We start from the raw sequence: 11167 nt of genomic DNA, 5'->3' as shown, positions 1-11167 counted from the left end.
AAAGAGGCGAGGGATAGAGCGGCTCTGCTCGGCTTCCATTCGGTCTAACGTGCTGGGAGCGAGGGAGCGAGCGCGCGCCTCGCCAACCCAGACCTTTCTACCTCCGCGAACGCTGCGCGCCACTCCGCCCTCTCCCGCTTTCGTGCCGTGAGCTCCGCCGGAAGTGGGTTTCCTGCGTAGCGGTTTCCATGGCGATGGAAGATGGCGCCTCGCAGTAAGTCGGGCTCCCGGCAGCGTTCTAGGGCCCTGGGGGCTGCGAGGTCACGTGACTGCGACTGGTCCCCGTGGAGGGCTCGGCTCTTCTTCATTCCCACCCCGCTCGCCCGGCCCGCCGCCCAGGACACCCCGAGCCCTGCAGCAGGGACGGGAACCGGACTCCGGCTGCAGCCCGGCAGCGACGGCGGGGATCCGACGGCATCCCGCCAAGCGCTCCCCAGGCGGGAGGAATAGCCGGAGCGAAGCGGAAGGAGGCAGAGTAGCCCCCGGGTCCCCTCTTGGCTCACCCTCGCGCTGAGCTCCCCCAGAAAAACCATCCTGCCAGAGGAGGGTGGTAGACTCGGCGCTACGTCCTGCGGGAGGCTGCCCCTTCGCAACCCTCTCCTAGCATAAAGCTGCCCAAATACGGGGTTTTGGACCCTTCCAAGGGGTTCAGATCGGTGGGTTAGGGTTTTTATTCTCTGCTGCTGGTTGGTTTCCCTTTGCCTGAGGTATGTTAGACCATGTGCTGAGGTTCCACGCTAAGCTGGTGAGGCCGCAGCATCCCAATTTTGAGCTCACAACGTCCAGTGCAAATACAAGAAAGGCAAAATGGAGAGTGGCTGCACACTTGTCCAGCCCAGTACAAATATTGGCGTCCCCTAATGGCTGTTGTCATCTCAGGGCTTCCATTTTGACAATCTTCACCTCGCACCGGTCTCTTGACTGAGTTTAGAACAGAACTGAGACCTCATTGCTGCTTGGCTTCTTAGCAGCAGTTTCTGCTTGACTCACACCCTTTGCCCTGCTCATTTCCGAAAACCCACCTTGGGATAGATTGGAACAAATGGCAGTCCTGGGAAAACCAGAATTGCCATTGGCTCTGATTCAGCTGGAAAGCAGGGGGATAAGTTGAATTGTACATGAACCCTTATATAGTCTCTCAAGAAAGTTTGTACTGCTCCTCTTTGAGAGAAGGTGAGAGTGGAACACAAAATGTGTACCCCATAGATAATCATGTTCTGGTTTCACCCCGTAGATCGCCAGCTCTCCTCCACCCCTCTGGAGATTCTCCTGTTCCTGAATGGCTGGTATTACGCAACATATTTTCTGCTGGAGATTTTCATATTTGTCTATAAAGGTGAGTCTTTGAAGGGATGATGTGTTTGGGTTGCCTGCAGAAGGGGTTTTTTACGCATTTATCTTGTGGCTCTCACCTGAAGAAAGTGAAAGAACAAAGTGGATAGTGTAATTATTTATTTCTCACCTAGCTGCTTGAGAGTTCAAAGCCTTTTTCAGAACCATTCATGTCCCAGTGTTTGTTGCTTTGCTGTTCTCTTAATGCATATGTCCATTTGTGCACCCACTTAGGACTCCTGTTGCCCTACCCCTCTGCCAATTTGGCTTTGGACCTGATTATGCTTTTTCTCTATCTTGGGATTGAGGTGACCCGGATATTTTTTGGTGAGTATTCAATAAAAATGTTCTTACGAGTAGTGCACTCACCTGCCATTTTGTGAGCATCTTTGATGGCACTTGACCTGAAAAGATGACTCCTGGGGAAACCCAGCCAGATGGGCAGGATATGAATAAAATTTATTATTGTTGTTGTTGTGGTTCACTCATTGATAAATTCTGCTTCTCCAACAGCAAAGGTGTTTGAGAGTAGAGTAGTTGAGCAGAGTGTAAATTGCTGACAGTGCCTTCACTCCCATCATTCCAGGCCTTCCTAATTATTCTGCTGAACTGGAATAGGTGCCTCCAATGAAATGATGCCCAAAGGCTGAAAAAGGGGCTTTGTGGTACATTCCCTAATTCGGGAGTAGGTAGGAGGCAAGACAACATTATGTGGGTGGAAATATGAGATCCCATTCATCCCATTCACCCATTCATATATATATAAATTAAAAAATTGTTCACAGTCGTCAACAGGTTTACCATACCCATTGAGCCAATCACCCATCTCCTACTACCCCTCGGAGAAATACCCCACCCCACCTCCCATTCTATATAAAGGTCTAGTGACTTCTGTTTCAGTGTATCTGAAGAAGTGTGCATGCACACAAAAGCTTATACCCAGAACAAACTTAGTTGGTCTCAAAGGTGCTACTGGACAATTTTTTAACTTATTTAGTTAAATGAGAACTGATCCCTGAAAAGTAGAACTATTCATTTTGTGCCCTCAGATTCCAAATATTGTGGCTTTTATGCTGAACAGGTCTATGCATTTTCTTTTTCATATTTTCTGTGTATGGCAGGCTCAAAAGGGAACCTCTGTCAACGGAAAGTGCCACTTGCTATCAGTCTGGCTTTAACCTTTCCAGCAGCAGTGATGGCAGCCTATTATCTGCTGCTGCAGACTTATGCTCTGCGGCTGGAGGCCATCCTTAATGCTATCCTCCTCCTCTTCTATGCTGTGGAGCTGTTACTGGGTGTTCTCACTCTGGCTGCCTTCTCCAGGTACTTTACTTGCCTACCATTATGGTATTTTAGGGAAATATTTTTTTATGTGCATTGATTAGATTTTGTTTTTTAAGACACTGACTGGTAATGTTGGGTTTAGTGCTAAGTGAAGTTTCAGGCTCGTGTGTGAGTCCCCATATCCTCTTCCTTTATGGCTGGGAGGACTTGGAAGGATTTCCTTTCACTTTTAAATCCCCATTTAGCATCATGTTGGAACCAAGAATCCTGGTTTAAAACAACAAAAGTCCTGTGGCACATTAAAAAGCATCAGATTAGTTATGGCATAAGTTTTCATGGACTAGCTTAAGCTGTAATAAGTGTGTTAGCTTAGCCTTTAATGTCCCTCAAAGACTGGACAATATTCAACCAAGTATCCACATTAGTGCAAGGATTAATATTAGTACAGTGGGACTTCTGTGCCCTATGCCATTCCCAGAGCAGATTTAAGGGGCATGCAGGTGGCGAAAATGTTCAATTGCACAAGGAGAAATTTTTCTTCTTAGCGCTGTGTTGAATGCAAACCTTTCTGTTATACTCTCTGGAAATTGGTATACTGTAACTCTGATCAGTTTAAGAAGCCAAATTCATAACCCATAGTGTGAAGTTGATTTATTATGGCACTTAGCAGAGTTTTAAACCAGGATTCCTGGTTCAGACATAATGCTAAGCTAGGATTCTTTAAAAGTAGAATTAAATAGAGAACATAAAATCCTGCTGAAGTCCTCCTTGGCTGTTGTGGGAGAACATGCAGGTTTGACGTTCTTTTTCTGATTGATTCAGGCTCAGTGATGTAATGCTAAATTGCACAGGTGGCTTATCATATATTTATGTTGGTTGGCTTATTTCTTCAAACAGGGGAATCAATGGAATAGAACATGGGCTCCCCAGATGTTGCTAGACAACTTCAATCATCACTGACTATTGGCCATGGTGGGAGTTGGATTCCAACATCTGGAGGGCTGCAGGTTCCCAATCCTTGGAATAGGTGTTCAGTCTGTTCCTCTGTAAATTGGGTAAGAAGGCCGAGGTATTTGCTGTCGCTGTTTCTAAGATCCTCACGTTTCGCTCTCTATTTTCTGCAGCTTGGACTCTTACTGAGAACCTTTGTGGGCTGCAATGTATGGAACCGTGTGCTCTTCAGATTGGAGAGAGGCTGCATGAACCCTCCATTTCTGTGGCTGGAACAAGATGAGGTGTGGGTCCAATTCCCCCAATAAGCTGAAAGAAGGTGGCTCAACTTCTCATTTCAAGCTCATTCAGGTAGAGCACCATTAGCAGGGTCTCCAGTGTCTGGAAACAGTTTTCATGAGATGACAGACCCACCCACCCACCCTGAGCTTGCAATCCTCCTGGAGGGCGCAGATTGATCCATTCCAACTTTGTACCTTGGGTAATTGACTCTCGCAAGTCAAAAGACTATGGGCCAGTGAATGCCACCTAATAATCAGACTTTGCCTGCAGCTGGTGTGTCCTCTGAATTCCCCAGCGTGGTACATTCTAACAACTCAAGACTCTAGCATGTGTGCAGTGACTCAGGAGGGCAGTCTTGCTCATCCTCTCTAATTGTTGTGTTACCTCCTGTGCCCTCTTCCTGAATGGGGGTAGGGTTAAGGGCAGCAGGCCTTGTGCCGCTTCCCCCCAAATCAGTGTTGTTATTGGTGTGTATTGATAATTTGTGATACTTGGTTTTCTACTGCATCCTTGGAATAAATATTTATTTTTAAACTACTGTAGCTATGTGGAGCTTCAGACAAACATTGGTCCACTGGGAGAACAACAGTGCTCCTAGAAGCATGGGGGACCCCTCTTGGGCTGAAGAGAGGTATACATCTTTAAGATTACTGAGGCTTTGCAAGCAAATCATCCTAACTGCATGAAGGCAGTTCAGAAGGAACCTCATGGGCACAGAAAGTTTTTGCATAAGGAAATTCACATTCAAGGGTCCTGGCTTGGGTCTGCTGTAGGTAGCAGAGCTTTCATTTAGAGTTCAAGTATGCCCTGTGTGAGGGAGGATCTATGGAGGAAGGGTTATTTCCAAGAGGTCTAACGCATGGGCCAATTGGGCATGAGTTGAGATAAGCATGAAGTAAGCCCACACAGAAAAAGTTTATTGGTGGGAAGAGCAAGGTCAGATGCTCTCAGAAATGGAACAGTGTTGCTCCAGATGCGTCTGAAGCCCCTGCCCATAGTCGGCCTCCTTGCTCAGCCACAAAAAACTTGTTGTTGGGTGCTTTGATGATCAGGCAGCTGGAGGATGCAAACTGGATGGTGAAATTGCTGGGACGGTCACTGTTTACCAAGATTTGTCCATCGTTATCCAGAGCCCAGTACTTGCTGCCTGCAAGTCAAGTGGCAGAATTAGTGGAAGGAAGGGTGAGGGTCAGGGAAGGTAGAGGCGTGGCAAGACCAGCTCTTGGATCTCTCTAATGTTTACAAGGTAAAAGAATCACAGGTAATTAGGATGTGCTTGTCATGGCAATACTAGGTATGGTTTAGAAAGAAACCATGTATAAAGTGAAAACATGACCGACACCTAGAATAATAGAGTTGGAAGGGACCCAAGGGTCATCTAGTCCAACGCCCTGCAACACAGGAATCACAGCTAAATCAACCATGACAGATGGCCATCCAACCTGAACAGTAGTTTATCCTTAATTGGGCCTAGGAAACTATTGTCCAGGGGTCATGGAGCAAAACAAATGGCAAAGGGGGGGAAATAGTGATGATGCGCTCTCTTGCATTGTTTTGGTTTGGGAAAGCAAGTTTTGGCTCCCTCTTATGGCTACGTATAAACTAGGCTTGTTTTTATAAAAATCCTTTGATGGCAGCTCCCATTTATGAGTAGGTCATGTTTCTCTCGCAACACAGATACTAGGAGACCGCAACCCCTTGGAATATACTTAGTCCCACCTGGACACATACTAACCAACTTGGAAGTTGTAGTAGCCTTCCTCAGTGAGCGACAGGCTGCTGGCAACATAGCTGACGCAGTTCCCTTCCAACTTCCTCATGTCAGAACACAGACCCACGTAGCCGGCATCACTGTGCAGGACAAGCAGTGGCCGGTTCACCAGCACCAGCAGGAAATCTTCACTCTTCCCTGAAGGTACAAGGGAAACCTTTAGCATTGGCCGCACCTGGCTTTCAAAGAGAACTATTTTGCCACCCTTCCTTTTGCTCTCAAGAGGGAATCAGCTCCCCAGGGAAAGTCAACCTCAGTGCTAAAGATCAGGAGAAATCGCCCCACACTGAGAAGCCAGGCTGAGTGTTGTAACAGGGGCCCAGAATTCACAATGTCTCCCTCTAGTCTTTCTTACTTGATTCAAGGTGCTGCTTATGGCACAGAAAGCTTTTAATGGCTTGGACTTCAAATACTGTTCTTCCCTTGGGTTTTATCCCGATTTCTACTGTCAGTGGCATTTGCCCCAAAGTTCATTCAAGTAACCACTATGGACAACTGCACAGCTATTTCTGATGGTGGTTCTCCCCAAACTGGAACTCATTCTCTGACTGCTTCCCAGATCATATTACAGAAGCAGTGTCAACCTACTTGGTATGCAGTTCTGGGGGCCAGGATTATATGCACAGAGGGGCAGTGTTTCAGTGAGTCTTAGGGTGTTTTTTTTCTCTTTCATCTAGGCTGTATTTGTAGTGATGTTAGCTACTCCAAAGTGTAAGGAAGAGAGTGTAAACAGAACTCATTCCATCTTACAGGAGCAAGATTATGAAAGTTTTGGTTGCTGGTTTCTAATAAGAAGCCCTTGAGGTGTCTAAAAAGCCATTTCATGGGATGAGCTTAAGGTTGGCTCCCCATGTTCCAATTTTATATCCAGGGACAGCTTGGTTTCTGTGCATACACTTTCCCCACATTATTCCTCTAGAGGGCTATCTAGGGACTTAGGGCAAGGCTGTCACTTCCATTCCTTTCCCCTAGAACTACCTAAAGCTAATTTGCAGCTGGTAGTGTGCAGTCTCTCTTCCCACCCTAGCTGTCTTCACCTGTCCACACTGATGCCCTGGTGCTTGTAAGAGAAGCTCTCTACCAACTTGTACCTGCAGCTTTGGGAATTGCCAGGAGCTGTCCATTGGGCCGCATGGACACTTGCTTGTCTGCTATGCGGAGACACACCTTTTGGTCTTGGTACTGGATGTCGAACCAGACATTCCTGTCCTGTTTAGTGTTGCTGTTAATACAGTCATTAGGACCCTGCAAAAGACAGGATGCATTCGTTGGAAAGTGCTTTTTGTGCTTTCAGCTTACTTTGTCTGATAGAAACCTCCTGCTGCAGTCCCTTTATCAGCTATGTTCTGAGATCCATGTTGATATATTTTCAGTGGAAGATATTGGGTGCTGCATCAACTGAGAATCCCATTGTGGTGGGTGATGCAACACAAGAGTACAGCAATGCATGAGCATCTCAATACCAGGGAGGTTAGTCCAGCAGTAAAGGTAAAGGGACCCCTGACCATTAGGTCCAGTCATGACAGACTCTGGGGTTGTGGCGCTCATCTCGCTTTATTGGCCAAGGGAGCCGGCGTACAGCTTCCGGGTCATGTGGCCAGCATGACTAAGCCGCTTCTGGCGAACCAGAGCAGCGCACGAAAACGCCGTTTACCTTCCCTCCGGAGCGGTACCTATTTATCTACTTACACTTTGACGGGCTTTTGAACTGCTAGGTTGGCAGGAGCAGGGACCGAGCAACAGGAGCTCAGCCAATCGTGGGGATTCGAACCGCCGACCTTCTGATCAACAAGTCCTAGGCTCTGTGGTTTAACCCACAGCGCCACCCGCATCCAGCAGTAGTTACCTCCAAAAGTGGAGGGTTTCTAGCATCAGCAAGATAGGGATGGTGGTGGACCTTGGCTTTATTCAAAGCCACTTTCTTGTTGACTTCACACTTCAAGTTGCACTATGTGAACCATAGCCCAGACTGAAGCCAAACTATTAAGATTTCTAAATGGTATGTTAGATGTAGTATAAGGTACTACATCTAAATGGTATGTTAGATGTAGTATAAGTTTTGAAGCACAACAAAAATCTGTAAAATTTCTGACCATGGTCCACAGCAGATAGTGTATGTGCACACCATGAACAACAATGCAGCCAGAAGATCACCTTCAACTCTACTTATAAGTAAGTTTTACTCCCAGGTAAGTGAATAGCAGACCTGAAAAAGATGTCTCCAGCCCTCCAGGCTTAAGCAGTTAGCTTTCTCTTAAGAGGTTGTTCAGGAAGTTGTGCATTCCTACTGCACTCTTACATATTTCATCTGTGGCAGGGATGAGAAACCTGAGGCCCTGAAGATGTTGGAGTAATAACTGCCAGCCAATGATCAAGGACAATAGGCATTTGAGTACAACAACTCGAGAGCCACAGGTTCTCCATCCTCAGTGTACAAAAAACAATTTTTCACTTTTCCACAAGGAGGATTGTGTATAATGCCCTGCTTTGCTTTGTAGAATAGAGTAACTCCCCCCACCCGCACTAAAGTTGACAAAAATGTTTTGGAAAAGGACTGAGACAATCCTTACTAACATTAACAAACAAGTCCGGGACCAAGAGCTATCTACTGCTATTTAACAAGCCTCATTTTATCAGTTCCCTGCTTGCTATATTATTATCCTCTTGATTTGCAGCCTGCCTTTCTGTATTAATACACACACGGCACAGATATATCTTCTTCATCTGGGGAGAGTTGGTGAACACCTGAGGTGGCAAAGCCTCTACTACATCAAGTTTCAAGCTTAAGTTGTTTTGTTTTTTGAAGCAGGCCACAATTTTTGTGAATGCTCGCAGCCAAGTGTCGAGGATGCAGCTCACCCACCTCCTTGCTCACATTTAAAAGAATTCCAGATTAAGTTGGTGCACCACAATCTGGGCACAGATGTATCCAGTGGAGGCTGATCCACTAGGGCAAAAGGGGCCCTGCCCCACCATCCTCACTCTGCCCTTGATCAGTCCCCACATTCTCACAACCAGTCGTGGGGTGGGACTGCCTGTCAGCTTCCTCCCTCCTTAGTCTCAGTGTTGCCCATTGTAGAATATAGTCGGAAGGAGGTTGGGGACAAGACTGGAATGAGTGGCTGTGGCTGAAAAAAGCTTGGGGCTTTCTGCATGCAAAGCAGGTGCTCTACCACCTATGAGCTGCCGTCCTTCCCCGTGGTTAGGAAACATAGTTAGGTCCTGTCTGATCGCTGCTGTTCCTCGTAACGCGTGGCAGGCACACTCACCAAGGACATATATGCGCCGCTGTGGCTACGGAAGCAGACCTTCTTTGTGGTGTCATCAAACAGCACCTGGAAGATCTCTGTGTTGCCAACAGCCATAGCATTGGCATAGAGATCAGCACCTGCAGGGGGCAGGGAAGAAACACCCTAGGTCAGCATTCCTACATATGCCATTGCCCACTCCTTGCAGGCTGAAATCAGTGTTTTGTGGATTGAAAGAGGAAAACATGGTGCAGAGAATGGGGGCATTGTCTGTGTGTCAACTGACCTAGGATCATTTGGACCTTCCTATCTTTATCTTTGGAGGCAGGCTGGTTTAAGAGCACAAAACGTCACGTGCAAGCTTCCCTAGCACTTCTGTCACACCACTTTTAATAAGAAATGCTGTGGGTTTTTTCAGGGACCATAATCTTACTGGATCCTTGCACTTCAATTGTATGTGCACTTTTCCTGCTTCTTACTTCTGCACCCTCTCTTCATCCATCTTGCCTCTGAGGTCCCAGCATCTAAGCTTACCTACCTCCTAAGAACTCCTCCCAGCCTTCACCCTGCCTCCTGAGTCAGTCTTATCTCAGTTTTACCCAACCAAACTGACAACTGCCCCATTGCTTGCAGAATGTGGACTACCACCGTGCCTCATTTTCTGAGCAGGTGGAATGGTCACAAACATTCTATCTCATCAGACAGGAACAGCCAATCAGCTTCAGAGGGTTCACAAAGTGCAATGCAATATAGATAGTGCTGCTTTCTCCTGACTTACCTGGCCTGCAGCAAATAAACTTGTTAGTAGAAGAAGAGCGCATAGAGACCTGGGCAGGGCTGGATTCCATGCTGAAGAGTTCCTCCCGTCCAGGTTTGTCCATCTTTACGGTTCTCATGCTACCCTCTCGCCCAGTCAAGTACTTTCCCTCCTCATCCCGCAGAGCGACCAAGCCGCCATGCACCTCCAGGGAGTACAACGTTTGTGGGGTAACATCTGGCACCAGTGAGCCATTGGAAGCCAACAGTTTGCCAGCCCCATTCCTCAATCCATACTTCTTTGCTGGAGACAAAGGCGAGAGAAATGAGAGGTTGACAGCAGCTTGATGTTTAGTCCTGGAAAACAATCTCCAAATCAGTTGTCTTACAAAGTAGCATCAGAGTTGATGCTTGTTTCACTGCAGAATTGCCACACAGGCCCACCCTGCCTGCAGTTCCAAACACCAACCCTTTAGAGTACCCTAGTCCTGTTCGCCCTTAACATTTCCCATTGTATTTCCCTTGCCCAGAATCTCATATATCATTTGTACATGTGTGTAAACAGCCCCCTGTGCTTTGTTCTGATAGGCAAGTTGACGTTCATTGGGTCTCAGCTTTGTACAGCGTTGGTGGTGCTGACACTGCATTTGTTTCCTCGTAGATTACACCCTATTTTTCTTGCATAGTTACTTTGGGGGTTTACGTGTGTGCTTGATAAAGTTAGAGGCCATTGCCCCAACCCAGGTATAGTGAGATGTGCCATGGGCACAGGCAGGCTAAGATTGGGATTGAAATAATGTTCTCATCTGCACTAATACACACCTTTATCCACACTACATGTGTTTTAAAAACTGGTTGTATTAGATTCTTTAGCCTAGTGTGCAATTTCACTTAAAAGTGTGTGTGAGAGAGTGGGGAACCTCCAACATCAATACGGTCAGGAAAGAGGATTTGCACTTGGAAACTTCTCTGTACAGACAATTCCCTTTCTTGTCTTATTTGGAAAGTTTGCACTGGTGTCTAACTTACCAGAAAGTCTTGCATAGGGCAATTAGTAGTTCTAAGAATTACCCAAGCTAATTAATGATGTTAAGGAAACCAAAATTCCTGCCAGCCACAGTGACTTCTTGGGTAAACAGAATTTGAATTCACCTGGTATGTATGGGGAAAATTGCCTTCTCTCACCATTGGACTCCAGACCTATTGGAGGAGATGCAAATGACTCAAACTGAACTTTTTCACACATCAATAACAGAGGACTATCTTAGAAGGTGCTTGGGTGGCTTTTGGATAGAGATGTGTAAATAAGGCAGTGTCACTCAAACTTTTTGAATTAAGACCTTCCACTTAGAAGCACTTACTGCCTTCCCAGGCCACCCCACCCACCTGTAGCACTTAGAAATCCTCATGTACAGGTAAAATCACAAGCAGACAAACATCTGTAGAATAAAGTAGCAACTTTCTCACTGTGGGAGGAGAAAGCCTGTGACCGGTACAGACTTCCTCCATCTCTCAAATTTCTCAAGTCTTTCCAGGTGTTCAG

General features: G+C 46.6%; 2 protein-coding genes across 6 annotated transcripts in view; one reads left to right on the top strand and one right to left on the bottom strand.

Annotated features, from left to right (window-relative positions):
• Nucleotides 1-94: 94 nt before the first annotated feature.
• The window catches only part of TMEM216 (transmembrane protein 216), a 21320-nt gene continuing 10247 nt past the window's right edge, over nucleotides 95-11167 (top strand). Inside the window, exons 1-5 of one of the 4 annotated variants that reach the window (XM_079957194.1) lie at nucleotides 95-214; nucleotides 1235-1336; nucleotides 1567-1659; nucleotides 2454-2655; nucleotides 3741-4387. In XM_079957194.1, coding sequence (XP_079813320.1) covers nucleotides 202-214; nucleotides 1235-1336; nucleotides 1567-1659; nucleotides 2454-2655; nucleotides 3741-3756 — 426 coding nt within the window. In that variant the 5' untranslated portion in view covers nucleotides 95-201 and the 3' untranslated portion in view covers nucleotides 3757-4387. Of the gene's footprint in view, nucleotides 215-1197; nucleotides 1337-1566; nucleotides 1660-2453; nucleotides 2656-3740; nucleotides 4388-5526; nucleotides 5546-11167 lie in introns of those variants that run through there. The other 3 variants (XR_013833790.1, XR_013833789.1, XM_079957193.1) reach the window with 3 other exon arrangements.
• Nucleotides 4746-11167, bottom strand: part of LOC307204687 (fascin-like) — an 8141-nt gene continuing 1719 nt past the window's right edge. Inside the window, exons 3-8 of one of the 2 annotated variants that reach the window (XM_079956478.1) lie at nucleotides 10777-10824; nucleotides 9647-9928; nucleotides 8890-9008; nucleotides 6712-6865; nucleotides 5585-5758; nucleotides 4746-4996 (exon numbers count right to left, since the gene is read on the bottom strand). In XM_079956478.1, coding sequence (XP_079812604.1) covers nucleotides 4797-4996; nucleotides 5585-5758; nucleotides 6712-6865; nucleotides 8890-9008; nucleotides 9647-9928; nucleotides 10777-10824 — 977 coding nt within the window. In that variant the 3' untranslated portion in view covers nucleotides 4746-4796. The remainder of the gene's footprint in view (nucleotides 4997-5584; nucleotides 5759-6711; nucleotides 6866-8889; nucleotides 9009-9646; nucleotides 9929-10776; nucleotides 10825-11167) is intronic. The other variant, XM_079956479.1, reaches the window with a different exon arrangement.

Source organism: Podarcis cretensis (genome assembly GCF_951804945.1).
Source record: "Podarcis cretensis genome assembly, chromosome: 1".
In the NCBI taxonomy this organism is placed as follows: domain Eukaryota; kingdom Metazoa; phylum Chordata; class Lepidosauria; order Squamata; family Lacertidae; genus Podarcis; species Podarcis cretensis.
Note: the sequence above shows the minus strand (reverse complement) of the source record. Positions and strands in the feature narration are given on the sequence as shown.